General features: G+C 48.5%; 1 protein-coding gene across 1 annotated transcript; it reads right to left on the bottom strand.

Moving 5' to 3' along the window:
- Positions 1-3,328: 3,328 nt before the first annotated feature.
- On the bottom strand, positions 3,329-13,590 carry NT5C3B (5'-nucleotidase, cytosolic IIIB). The gene is made up of 9 exons (XM_080923147.1): positions 13,541-13,590; positions 13,326-13,424; positions 12,712-12,781; positions 12,563-12,609; positions 10,573-10,658; positions 9,171-9,260; positions 7,533-7,695; positions 5,197-5,397; positions 3,329-3,908 (listed from the first exon to the last, which is right to left on the bottom strand). The coding sequence occupies exons 1-9, from the start codon at positions 13,550-13,552 to the stop codon at positions 3,774-3,776; spliced, it is 903 nt and encodes a 300-aa protein (XP_080779273.1). The 5' UTR covers positions 13,553-13,590; the 3' UTR covers positions 3,329-3,773.
- Positions 13,591-14,191: the final 601 nt, after the last annotated feature.

A 14,191-nucleotide genomic window follows, 5' to 3' on the forward strand; every position in this document is an offset into this window, starting at 1 on the left:
CAAGCCACAGGGGTCAGGTCTTTCACTTAAAAGTTTTCTCTAAAATGAAAGGTTGTGTAAAAGGAACGCCTGCTGAGGCTCGAGGGCTTCCAAAACCTGCACTTGGTGCTCACCTGATGGGAGAAAGATGGGCAGAGCTTTGGATTCAAAGGTTAAACGGATCCAGTCCTTTCTCCTTTGTGTCAATAAAAGATCAAACTGAAGGCCTCAGGAAGTGGACAGATAGATGTTTGGCTTTCATTTTGTTGTTTTTATTTTATGTCTGCATGCGTGTGGAACTAGTTGAGTCCCAGTGTCCTCGGCAATCTTTCTCTACTTTTTTTTTTTAATTAGTTTGTATGTGTACATGTATGGATGGATGTTTTGCCGGCACGCATATCTTTTATTACATGCATGCCCGACACCCGCAGAATCCAGAAGAGGGTATCAGACACCCCTGGGACCAGAGTTACAGCTCATTGTTTTCCCATGTGTGTGCTGGGAACTGAACGTGGTCCTCCTGAAGAGCAACGTGGGCTCTCACTTTTGTCTTGTTCTTTTTTTTGTGTTTGTGAGTGTTTTACTCGTAGTATGACTATAGACCGTATATGTGCTGGATGCCCAGAGAGGCTGGAAGACAGCATTGGATCTCCTGGGACTGGATTACAGACAACTGTGAACTGCCACGTGGCTGCTGAGAATCAAGCCTAGGCCCTCTCTTAGTCACAGAGCCCTCCCTCCCCTGACCTCTTCTTAAAGGCAGGTCTCTCTTTGTACCCCTAGCTATCCTGGAGCTTGCTGTAGATTAGGCTGGCCTCAAGAGAGCTGCCTGCTCCTTGACTCCAAGTGCACCACCATGTTGGGATACTGAACCATCTCACTGGCTCCTAACATAAACTTTGCATTTTCAGACAGGATCTCTCGCTGAACTTGGAGGTCAAAAATTAAACCAGATTGGCTGGCTTGCAAATCAGAGCTGGGTTTATAGGCACATACAGTGCCTGCTTGTTAACGTGGCTTCCGGGGACTTGGGCTTGCATAGTAAGCAGTTTATCAAGGCTGAGCAGTCTCCCCAGCTCAGGAGAGCACTTTTACACCAAGGGCAGAGGCAGAAAGGGGATAAGCCAGGCAGTTGCCATGGTTTCATGGACTCCAGACTCTAGATAGAGCTCGTCATATCTGTCTTCTTCAGGGCCTAATCAGATGCCTGTGGGTGCAGAGAGACCTGGGATCATGAGGGCTACTGTTCAGAGATAAGGGTCTGGAGGAGAGGCATGGTGATTCTGGTGCCCATTGTCTTAGCTGAAGGCAAAAATAGTGTCCATGACCTCAGGCAACCTCCAAAGCTCAAAAAATCAAACTAAACCACGCAGTCCAGATGACCATTGTTTATACAGATCTGTTCTCAGTACTGCAACATTCCCACCTCCCTTTCTCCCTCTTGCCAGAGGGAAATGACTTCAGATGTTACAGCCCGAGACAGAACTGTTTGCCCTCAATTGCCTGTCTCAATCTGCACACTGATGGAAATGCCCCGTGCTTTCTCAGCAGAGTGGGGCTTTCCAGAAAATGACAAGACCATATTCCCATTCCAAACTATTCCTAAACAGCATCTTCTTGCCCAGTACTAGAGTTTGGACTGTCCCCTAAGGCTTGGTCTCCCGCCTAGGTTGCTGTTAGAAGGTGGGGACCTAGTGGAAAGTTTTATTGGCATGATGGTTTGAATGAGACTGGCCCCACTGGATCATATATTTGAATACTTGGTCCCCAGTTAGCAGTGCAGTTTGGGCAGGATCAGGTGTGGCCTTGTTGGAAGGCGTTTGTCACAAGCCTCAAAGCATCCTCTGTGCCCTACCTCTCTCCCCTGTGTACTCTCTGCCTCCTGTTTGTGGATCAAGACGTAGACTCTCAGGTGCTCCTGCTTTCTTTGGCCACCACCATGAGCTCTAAAAAAACCACAAGTCCAATTAACTGTTTTTTATAAGCCGCCTCAGTTGTTTTGTTACAGCGACATAAAAGGAACTCAGTCAACTGGTATATTCTTTGAAGGGGATCCTAAGGCCCTGGTCTCTTTTGTACCAGGTCACCTTAGGACAAATAGCCCACCTCCATCATGCACCCCCACCATAACTATTCTGACACTACAGGCCCAAGCAATTGTCCCCAAGTAGTACAGTCTGAAACCTCCCAAACTATAAGGCCAAATACCCTCCCTCCCCTTTAAGTTGATTGCTGTATTTTTTAACAGAAAGCTAACTAATAGTTCCCAAGATCTTAAGACATCTTAAGTTTGTTGCCCAAGGCCAGTGATTGGCATTTGGTCACCAGAGCCCCCAGAAAGCTCCTGAGATGATCCTGAACCAGTCACAGCTGTTCCTCATGCCTACCACACTCCCCCCCGCCAAAAAAAAAAAAAAAAAAACCTAGATCTTGGGATGTGGATCTTTTGTACACATGGGTATGTCTAAGACAGGCCACCCCTACTCAACCGAATTTCAAGTTTCAGGGCTGTACCCACTCCAGGTCAGGATCACACCTTCCCATCCCTACCCTCTCAGATCTACAGACACACTCCTAGGTTCGTCCAGGATCCTGGTTGCAGGCAGACTCAAACTGCACCCACACTGGGTTTCTACACTTTTCCCATTCTCATACTTTGTTCTGTGTGGGGAGCTGTTTGCCAGCTTCTCTGAAGCAAAGAGGTTAAAAAAAAAAAAAAAAAAAAAAAAAAAAAGGCAGAGTCAAAGCGGGTCAGGGTCTGTTGGCAGAGTTCCCGGCCTGCCGAGGTATGGAAAGATAGGAGGAGGTGCACTTGAGACTCAAGGTGAGGGTCTGAACGTTCTATTGACCTTGGTGGAAGGAACAGGGAGGCCTCTCGATAAGGACAGATGTCCTGTGTAGACTTCAGCAATTGTTTCTGTCAGCTTGTGGCTTTGCTGCCCACAGTACTGTGAAGTATAAAAAGGCTTTGGAAAATAAATAAAACCGGCTGCTTCCAGCCGCTGCAGGATTGACTGTCAATCCTCCCAAATCTCTCTTTCGTCTCTGCATCCTTTACTTTTCTATCTCCCAGCTCACAGGCTGTCTGGGTCTGGCACAGTTCTGTGGAGCTCCAGGAATCTCCACTACACGTTCCTGCGTCTTGAGGGTCATGGTTCACAATGTACACCCCTATTCCACACTATGAGTTAGAGCTACTCCTGCTACTTTGGGAGTTTTTAGTTAGTTGGTTGGTTGGTTTTTTGAGACAGGGTTTCTGTGTAGACCTGGATGTCTTGGAATCTGCCCCTGAACTCAGAGGTCTGCCTGCCTCTGCCTCCCAAGTGCTGGGATTAATGACGTCCACATCCATCGCTCAGCTTGTTTTTAATTTTCATCTGATTCACACATTATATTTGTCTGACATACAGCTTTTCTTTCTCTCCCCCACCCCTCACCCCGTACAGTGCTGGGGAAGGAACCCGGGGCCTCCACATGCTAGGCAGTGGCTTCACCATGGAGCCATTGGGATTCCTGGCTCTGAAAAAAAAAAAAAAAAAACTTTCTTAGAGAGAACCTTTGGACCAGATGATCTGTAGAAGGCTCACACTGGCTAGAAGGCTGTGGTCCACGGTTTACTTGGAAGCACACTTGCTGCCTTCCCACAGGCGAGGTGTTCCTCAGGCCTCTTCCAAGCAGAAGGAAGGAGTCAGGGGGTGTGGAAGGGCCCAGCAGTTCTTGTCTGCCCTGGGCTTCTCTCTGTGCTCAGAGGGGAGGCTTTCTGGGGAGGGACTCCTCCTCCTCATGGCTGAGCCTTAGGAGCCCTGTAGCTCCCCGCAGTCCCCCTGGCGCAGGATGTGCTGCAGCAACCCATTGACCACGTCCAGTGTCTCATCTTTCTCCAACACGATGTCGTACGAGTCCATGTAGCGCTCCCGCCGCTCCTCCACCTGCCAGGGAAGCAGATTTGCGTTCCTCCAAATGCCCTTCTTTGCACTTCATACTCTGGGCCTGGGACAGAGGCTTGTAAGCACCCCTCCCCAGCTCTCTGGTGAAAAACTGAGGAGCTCAAGCTTATAGGAACCAGGCAGGCCAGTGAGGGGCCTGAACGGCCACAATGAACACTTGGCCAGTGTCTGACACACAGTAACAAGAACTTAGGCCCAGGTGTCACAGAGCATCTTCATGTCCCTATGGCTCTGACATCCACTGGGCTCCAGTCTCTGCTGATGGGGTCCACCCTGGCACCTCTCCTGAGCCCTCCTGGCCTGGACTCTGACCTTCCCTGCTAATCTTGGCTGCTTCTGTTTCCTTTTATCGAATCATACTCTCAACCCTGGCATCTCCGTCTCAGCCAAGTCTTCAAGATACGAGTCAGACAGGCAACAAAGTTGGGTGCGCCTTTAATCCCGGCACTCAGGAGGCAGAAGTAGGAAGATCTATTTGAGGAATTTGAGGCCAGCCTGGACTATAGAAAAAGTTCCAGGATAGCCAGGGCTACACAGAGAAACACTGTCTTAGGGAGAAAAAAAAAAAAGAAGAAGAAGAAGAATCTGCTCCCCTGCTGCCACAAAAACACAAGGAGTCATTACACAAAGCCTTGTAGTGAGGGCCACATGGGTCAGCAGTATTTGTGTGACTAGAATGGAGCCTTACGGATGAAGAGCGCACGGGCACACATGATGGCTGGAGAGAACCTTTCCTATCAAGCCCCAGGCCATGGTGCGAAGCAGTGTACGACAGTGCTGAGGCTTTGGGATTTCACTGAATGATGGAGCACTTACCTGGCATCTCCCAGTTCTGTGTTCCTTCGAGCACGCGCATGCGCACGCACACGCACACACACGCGCACACACACAGGGACAGACAGAGAGACAGAGACACAGAGAGAGGAGTCCACCAAAAGAGAGAAGATAAATTGAGATATGGTTGCACAGTCACGGCCATTTGGGAGATCGAGGCAAGATGGTTGGACGTTCAAGATCAGCCTCAGCTACACAGTTTGAGGCCAGCCTGGGAAACATGAATTCTTGTTTTACCACCAACACCCACTCCTGAGAGAGAAAGGGAAGGGTGGAGTGGGGAAACAGAGGGAGAGTGCACGAAAGATGGAGAACATGATTTATGCCCCTCCTCTCTGGCCCCAATACTTGCCATAACATCTAGCACATAAAAGGTATTCGCCTGTGAAAAAGAATCCATGTGGGAGCCAGAGGGGAAGGCCCAGCCACCGCCTACCTTGTCATTTAGGAAGCCGATCTTGAGAATGTTCTGCACTCCAGGGACCCCATCAGCCATAGTGAGGTCCCCTATGGAGTCTCCAAGCAGAATGATGTTGGTTTTGTCCTGAAGTTGCTGGAAGTACCCGGAGTTCTCACACACGGAGCTGTTCTTGTTGTAGGTGTGGATTAGCTGGCCCTTGAATCCTTTCAGGAAACCCTAAAACATCACACGAGACAAGACAACAGGGCTGGAGCCGTGGAGCACATCTTCCATTGTCGTCATGGGAGAAGGTGCAGTTCCCAGAGCCGGAGACAACGGCAAAGCTTCACTGGAGCAGAGAACCAGGGTTGCCTTTGGTCTGTCTTTATGTTTTCATGGAACCCAACTAGACTCATTTGCTTGGGTCTTGCTTTGGCTTCATTGGTGGCAGCAAAGTTGAGAGGGGGTTTGACAGAGTGACCCCCACAGAAGCCTAAGTATCATAGCTGCCTCCTACAAGTACTGGGATTTAGCCTGCACCTTCCACAATGTACCACTGAGGTCAACCCCTAACCTTTTCTTCTGAGACAGGGTCTCTCCATGAAGCTTTAGCTGACTTTGAACTCAGAGATCCAACTGCCTGTCTCCTGAGTGCAAGGATTCAAGGTGTATGTCACCATGCCGATCTCTCTTCCTTTCCTTCCTTCTTTCATTTTTAAAAAATTTTATTTATTTTATGTATACGAGTATACTGTCGCTATCTTCAGACACACCAGAAGAGGGCATCGAATCCCATTACAGATGGTTGTGAGCCACCATGTGATTGCTGGGAATTAAACTCAAGACCTCTGGAAGAGCAGCCAGTGCTCTTAACCACTGAGCCATCTATCTCTCCAACCCCCTTCTTTCGTTTTTTGAGACAGGGTCTCACTACACATAGCTCTGACTCACCATGTAGATCAGACTAGGTTCAGACTCACAGATTCCCTTGCCTCTGCTCCCAAGTGCTGAGATTAAAGGAGTGCACCACCATGCCTGCTCCAATTTTCATTGAGACATGCCTTTTTTCTATCCAAACTTTCTAGGATCACTGTGAAATTTGTTCTGTAGCTCAGACGGACAGATTCAATGTTCCTGCCACAAGTCTCCTAAGCAGATGGGATCACAGGCCTGTGCCACCAGGGCCCCACACTACTTGGCCTTTTACAGAACTTTGTAATTCTTGTTTTAAATAATGACCACCAGGTTTCCTCCGTTCTGGTGAAAGCCAGAATGCTGCTCAGTCAGATGCAGAAACCACTCAGAAATAAGAGCTTCGGCCTAGGAGGCCAGGGTCTTCTCTGGGTCACGTGTGCTAAGCACTTGGCTATAGGCCATTAAGAGTGACAAAGTTTTACCACTGATTTGTTTGTTTGAGACAGAGTCTCACATAGCCCAGTGAATCTCAGCTCATTAAGTAGGTGAGTCTGGCTTTGAATTCCTGAGCTTGCTACCTCCATCTTGAAAATGCTAGGATTAATGGCATATGCCACCATGCCTGCCCATTGGGAAGAAGTGAAAACCTGGGTAAATTGGAGCAGCTTACTTCTGGCTTTCAACACACAAGTCTTAAGTGAAAGCCTTTCGGTAACCACCAGGGTGATACACGGCCTATAATGGTGTCACAGGGTTAGGGTGACCTATAAATGAGGACTCATGACAGAGTGCTGACTGTTGATCCATTTAAAGTAATGCAAAGGCTGGGTTCTGTGGTGGATGCTTCAGTTCTAGTATGGGGGTGGGGCTGCAGGGGCAGCCCAGGAGGAGTACACAGGCACGTTTCTCTGTGAATTTCAGGTCAGCCTGGTTTACTCTGTAAGTTCTAGGACAGCCAGGGCTACATAAAAAGACCTTATTTCAAAAAGAAAAACGAAAGTAAGGTCTGGAGAGATGACTCAGTGGTTAAGAGCACTGACTGCTCTTCCAGAGGTCCTGAGTTCAAATCCCAGCAACCACATGGTGGCTCCCAACCATCTGTAATAGGATCAAATGCCTTTTTCTGGTGTGTCTCAAGACAGCTTACAGTGTACTTATATAAATAATAAATAAATAAATCTTTTAAGGAAGGAAGGAAGAAAAGAAAGTAAATCACCCATGAAGCCAAGTGCTCTGATTCACACCGACCATCTCAGCCATTCAGGAGGCCAAGGCCAGAGGACTGACTGAGCTCAGGACCTCCAGGCTAACCAGGATAATTCAGAGACTCTTGTCTCAAAGAAAGAAGAAGGGACTAAAAATGCCCAGCAGAGGGCAGAGAGACCAGCTGGGCAAGCAGAAGGCACCAAGGCTGGTAGCCCAACCCTCCTCAACCGCCCAGCTAAGACATGGCTCACATCCTCACTGAAATCCATGTAGTTGGACACAATGTGGATGTTGGGGTGGAGCACTTTCATCTGTCGGATAATTTCTTCCAGGATATCACCGATGCCCGCGGAGAAGATGAAAAGAGGAATGTTGTTATGGTAGAGTGTGTCAAAGAACGTCTTATAGCCTTCCCTGCAAAGAGACCAAACAGGTGTGAATGCCATGGCCCTGGCTCCTGGTCTTTATTTTCTACTTGGGCTAGGTATTTTATATATTATTAGAGAGAGAGAGAGAGAGAGAGAGAGTGTGTCTACTTGCATGTGTTATGTGTCTACCTGTGACCCAAGTGTGACGGTCCTTGAGTGTCCTTCCTCAGGAGCCACTCATCTTTTTTGTTTTGTTTTTGTTTTCAAGACAGGGTTTTTTTTTGTGTGTACCACTGGTTGTCCTGGAACTCTGTAAAGCAGGCTGGCCTTGAACTCAGAGCTCTGCCTGCCTCTGCCTCCTGCGAGCTGAGACCAAAGGTGTGCGCCACCAGTGTTTGGAACTCATCCTATTTTCTAGTTTTGAAAACGTGTGTTTCCATTGTGAGGTGAAGAGCAGCTGCCAGGGGTCAGTTTCCTGTCTCCACTTTTACCTGGGTTCTGGGGATGGCAGGAATCAGGCTGAGCCATCTCACTGACTGACTCCCACCTTGTTTAGAGACAGGCTCTCTTGCTGGGATGGAAGCTCAGTGGTTAGGCTAGGCCGGCTGGCCAGTCAGTCAGTCCCAGGATTTGCCTGTCTGCACTTCCTCAGTGCTAGGATAACAAACTTACTCTACCACACCCAGCCTTTTAGATGGGTGTTGAGATGAAACTCAGGTCTGCATGCTTCATGAAGCAAGCACTTTACCAACTGGGCCATCTCCTTAGCACCTCAGGCAAGAAGTTTTAAGTTCTTTTCTTGCTTCTCCAGTCTCTCTCTGTACACAAACACACACACACACACACACACACACACACACACACACACACACACACTAAAAAGAAAAAAGAATTTAAGCCAAAGACTATATATGTAGACATCTTATCTCTCTATACACATATAATTTAATTAAAACACACACACACACACACACACACACACACACACACACACACACTAAATGTTCTTTTAAAAAACAACAAAAAAAAAAATGTTAGTACCCCGGTGTGGTGACTCATGCCTTCAGTCCCAGCACTAGAGAACGCAACGTCAAGTCAGATCTCTGAGTCTGAGGCCAGCCTGGTTACACGAGTTCCAGGACAGCCATGACTACACAGAGAAACCCTGCCTTGAAAAACAAAATTGAAGTTAAAAAAAAAAAAAAATGCCAGCCAACCAGAGGCTTTGTTATTGTTGTCTACTTTTAAATCATTATTTAAAAGGAATTGGAGTGTAGGAGAAGCTCTTGCCACATTGCACGCATCCCCTGAGGCAAATGGCTTCTAGGGCTATCTTTCCTCCTCTGCCTGGGTCAAACAGTTTTAACTGGCTTTCATCTTTTATTTTTGTTTTTCAGTGCCAAGGATGGAATTCACAGTCCTCCAGCCTGCCAGGCAAATGCTAAACCAAGGAGCCACACCCCAGCCCGCAAAGCCGCCTGGGCTAGTTGGGTGGAGCTATTTCCACAGCCAAGAGCTTACCTGAGCATCGCAGTGGACTCGCCAACCACCTGAGCTATCTGGAATTTCTGTATCCTCTGCTGGCACAGGAGACTGTGGGCTTTGCTCCACCTAGGAACAAACAACCCACAAGCCCGGAGTTCCGGTCACCCTAGGAAGCCCAGTGCCTTGCTCCTTTTCCCAGCACCCACTGATGAAGGAAGTACATTCTGTTCCACAGAGCCATCTACTGAAGAATTTTAAGCCATCCTTAGAAAAACTTAACACCCTCCCCCACAGGGCTCTGTCCAGGCATGCTAGGTTTAGGTTGCTTTTTGTTTTGTTTTTTCCTTCTTTTTTTTTTTTCTTTTTGAGACAGGGTTTCTCTGTGTAGCCTTCTCTGTCCTGGAACTCACTCTGTAGACCAGGCTGGCTTTGAACTCAGAGATCTGCCTGTCTCTGCCTCCCAAGCACTGGGATTAAAGGCATGCATTGCCACCACCCACCTAGGTTTTGTTTTTGAACAGGGTCTGGGCAGCACAGGCTAGCCCACAACTTCCTATGTATCCAAGGACAACCTTGATTCTCCTGCCCCAACTTCCAAAGTGCCGAGATGATGTCCGTGCTCCACCATGGCCCAGCTTAGGGTGTTTGTCGCTATCAGGATTCTGCAGTTTGGTTGTATCCCCCAAGCTGTAAACTGAAACTCTTTGGTGGTCCGAATGAGAATAACCTCTATAGGCTCACCCATTTAAATGCTTAGTTCCAGATTGTTGGAACTGTTCGAGAAGGACTGGGAGGTCCGGCCTTGTTGGAGGAGGTGTGTCACTGGGCGGTGGTGGGCTTGGAAGTTTCAAAACCCATGTCTATAGTCATGGACTCGCCCTCTGACCTGAAGCCCCAAATAAACTTTCTTCTCTAAGTCCCCTTTGTCATGGGATGTTAGCACACAGCAAGAGGAAAGTGTCTATGCCAATTCCCAATGCAGAGGTATTGGATCATGGGGCTCGCCTTCAAGAATGAATACTGTCATTAGGTTATAAAAGCAAGTTCAGCCACCAGCCCCCTCATTCTTCCCCTCTCTTAGTGCTTCTGCTACAGAGTGACACAGCAACAAAGCCACTGGCAGAAGCTGGTCCCCTCATCTGGGACTTCCCAGCCTCCCGAAAGTTCTGTTCATTATGCATTGTCTGTTAACATCAGAACAAAACACACCAAGACAAGGTCACTTTCTGCTTATCTCCTGGGCCAAGGCATTTCTAACTTTCTCCTCCAAGAAGTTCCTGAGCTTTTCCACTATCACAGTAGCAGAGAGCCTGGGTGTGGGTGGATGTTCTTTCTTAGAGCTGGGTCAGTGACAGGGCCCTCGGGAAGGAAGCATGTGAGATCACTGAAGGATACAGGCAGCCTGGTCCTCTCCATCCTTAATCTCAGCGCCACTTACCACTGCACCATGTGAGGCAGCTTCTCTTTGATGGTCCGGTGTGGGTCGATCTCAATGGGATAGTAATGGTGAAAGAGCTCGGTGAGCTGGGACAGGCAACAAAGGGGAAAAGTCATTAGCGCACACTGAACTGTCCCTGCTTGAGATGAAAACCACATCAAAGACGGAGCTCTGTGTAAGAGATCTTCAAACTTCCATATGGGGACACACCATTTAGGAAACTCAAGTTTCTCTTCACGCTTTTTCGATTGCTCACATGTACCTGTTATATAGAGTGTGCGGTGTGAGTGCATTCTTGGGGTTTATTGCTCCTTGGCACGAGGAAGATGGTAGATATGTAGCCTGGGTACATATGTAAGTCTATGCTACATGGTAAAATTCTGTCTCAAAGTCAAAATATATACATATACAGAGGGAAAAAAGAAAGAGTGGGTGTAGAGATGTAGCTCATTTGGTGGAGACCTCACCTAAAGAGCAATCCTCACCATTACAAAACTCAACGGGAGCTAAAGAGTTAGCTCAGTACTTAAGAATACTTGCTGCTCTTGAAGAGGACATGTGTTTGATTCCCAGCACCCACATAGTGGCTTACAACTATCTATCACTCCAGTTCTAGAGGATCTGACACCTTCTGACTTCAAGGGGCACTAGGCATACATGTGGTGTATGGAGATACATGTAAGCAAAATGCTTGTACACATAATAAACACTTGCCATTGAGTCAGACAAATAAGTAACAAGGGTCAGGGAAGGGCTGGAGATGCCGCTCAGCTGGCCGACTGCTTGCTTAGTGTGCATGTGTATCTGGATTTCTTTCCCAGGAACACAGAAACACATATAGGGTGTGATGACACGTATCTATAATTCTAGCCCATGGGAGATGGAGGCAGGAGGATCAGAAGTCCAAACCTATCTTTACCTACGTAGTAAGTTTAAGGCTGAAAACCAAAAGAATTAAAATTAAAAAAAAAAAGAAAACTAGTTGAGGCAGGAGGGATGGCTCAGTGGTTAAGGGCACTGACTGCTCCAGAGTGCTCAGGTTCCGTTCCCAGCATGCACAGGGTGGACACCAACAAGGGTACATGAGAACTGGTCTCAAACACATAGGCTGGAGAGGTGGTTCGTAAGTTAAGAGCACTTGCTGCTCTTGCAGAAGACTGGAGTTCAATTCCCAACCCTGACAAGGTGGCTCACAACCGCCTGTAACTTCAGTTCCAAGGGATATGATGTCTTTTTCTGACTCTGGTGGCACCTGGCACACACATGGCACACATATGTACACGTAGCTAAAACACTTATATACATAAACCACCAGGCATGGTGGTGGCATGCTTTTAATCCCAGCTCTTGGGAGGCAGAGGCAGGCAGAGCTCCAATACTTAAGGCTATCTTTGTCTACATAGTGGACCTTGTCTTGAAAACAGAAAGAATTAAACTCTTAAAAAGAAAATTATTTGAGGCTGGAGAGATTGCTCAGTGGTTAGGGGCACTGGATGCTTCAGAATGCTCAGGTTCAGTTCCCAGCATGCACAGGGTGGGGAACCAACCCTCTGTAACTCCAGTTCCAGGGGGTCCAGCATCCTTTTCTGGCTGCTTCTGCCACTCTGTGCATATGGACATACATGCAGGTAAAATATCCATGTACATTAAAAGAAAAATAAAAATATTTATAAGTGCTACACTGCTGCCTCTGCCTTCTGGGTGTTGGGATTAAACGTGAATGCCACCAACACCCAGCTTCCTTTTCCAAATGTTTTATTTTGAGGTCTTACTAAATTGTCCAAAATGACCTTGAACTCTTTCTGGTGTCCGGGCAGACCCTGAATTTGGTATCCTCCGGTTTTAGCCTCTGGGATTACAGGCCTCCACACCATGTTTTTAAGGAATGGACTTTCTTAAGATTTCTGTCCTGGAGGCTGTGGTTCAACTCCAGAAACATACCACTGCCATTTTTTTTTTTTTTTTTTGAGCAAAGAAGGAAGTGACCCACCTCTTTGCGACAATCCTCACTGATAATTTTGCTGTTATCCAGAATATCTGAAAAACAAAACAAAACAAAACAAAATACAAAACTCCCTTTATTTGCTCCTTAGCAGTTGTCTCGTTGAGCCCTACAAGCAAGGCTGACAGGGTACTTACTGTGGGAAGAGGGGCATCGTTGTCCATTGTAAGCAAATCTGCTCAAGGTCATATCAAAATCAGAAATCACCTAAGAGACAAAAGGGAGATTATAGTGGTTGAATAGGCACTAGTCTACCCTGGCCCTTGTCTTAGCCTGGGGTAGCCGAGGAAGTCTAACCAGGCCACACTGCCCAGGCTGCATGCAGCAAAGCCTTTGCAAGGTTTGGGAGAAACAGGGAGAAAGAAAAGAAGTGATCCTGTGTCAGTACACGAGTTAACCCTGAAGAAAGCAAAGTCCCCAGAGTGTGGGGACGATTTTCACTGGCATCTTTCTCAAATGTACTGGTTCTTTTTTAAGGTGCCTTCCGATCTTTGTGGACCTCCCTGTCTTCAGCTTGGGGGTAGAGGGGAGCCAGACTCCACCCACGTGCTTTCTGAAACCAAGCGGCAGGACCACATTTGACTACTTTGAAAGTTGGCTTTTGGGGCAGGTAGGCTCTGCTCTTGCCTGAGGAGAGTCAATCTGTTTGTCCATGATCACCCTGGGGGCGCAGGCTAGCAGAGCGCGCACCCCAGTTGGCAGGAAGGCCGCAGGACTGGCAACCTCCCGCCGTACCCCCAAGCCCCGGTACCTGTAGTCGGTGTCCTCCGCCCCTGCGAAGGGCGCCCACGATTTCCTGCACCCGTCCCGGTTGCCGCATCAAGACTGTGGCCTTCATCAGGCTGCTCACCTGTCGTGAGACCCAAGAGACCCGCTGACTCGAGCGCCGCGATGGGCGTCAGAACAGCTGGGCCTCCCCGCACCCGCGATCCCGCCACGCGGGACCGTCCCCACCGGTGGCCTCACCTCCTCCGCCATCGCGCCGCTGGCCTGGTGGGCGGCTCGGAAGACAGCGTCCGCCTTACAGCCACACTGCGCAGGCGTCGCCTCTCGCTAGTCGCGTCGTCGGTCTAGGAGCTGATGGCCGTTTCCAGGCTGGCTCTGGATGCTGGCTGGAGAAGCGAAAGTGGGGGTGGGGGGTGCGGGGAGGTGTTCTACTGTGTGGGGTTGGGGGTGGGGAGGCATTGGGAGGCTGGAAGGGGGAGGGGAGGACCAAGACGCGGGGGGAGGGGGGACTATATGTGGGCTGGCTATCAAGAGGCTTTGGTGTATATGGGTGCCTGTCACTCACTTTTTCTGGAACACAACAGCAAGTGCAGTCTTTACCCCAGGTTGGGGGTCACTGCTTAGTAAGAGAGTGTTTGCCTGAAGATATGAGGCCCTGGGTTTCATCACCAACACTGCAAATAACAACCCACCAGGTATCCAAGTGCATTTTGGACAGGGAATGCAGCCAGGAGACACTTTCCTAGCTGGGCCCTTCATCATCACTAAGCTACTAAGCAAAATAAGCCAGTAAAGGCATCTCGGGGGGCTAGAAGACCCTGGCCAGCATGACATTTAATCGGCTTTGCTTCTGGCTCTGCACACATGGGGAGCCCAGCGAGAGCTTTGGAA

The sequence above is a fragment of the Micromys minutus genome, assembly GCF_963924665.1.
Source record: "Micromys minutus genome assembly, chromosome: 10".
Lineage (NCBI taxonomy): Eukaryota > Metazoa > Chordata > Mammalia > Rodentia > Muridae > Micromys > Micromys minutus.

Bases quoted from the DNA above. Each gene is read 5' to 3' on its own strand.
- NT5C3B (XM_080923147.1), bottom strand. The intron at 12,610-12,711 runs GTAAGTACCCTG...TTTGTTTTTCAG, and splicing joins ACGATGCCCCTCTTCCCACA to ATATTCTGGATAACAGCAAA. The intron at 7,696-9,170 runs GTAAGCTCTTGG...GTCTCTTTGCAG, and splicing joins GAGTCCACTGCGATGCTCAG to GGAAGGCTATAAGACGTTCT.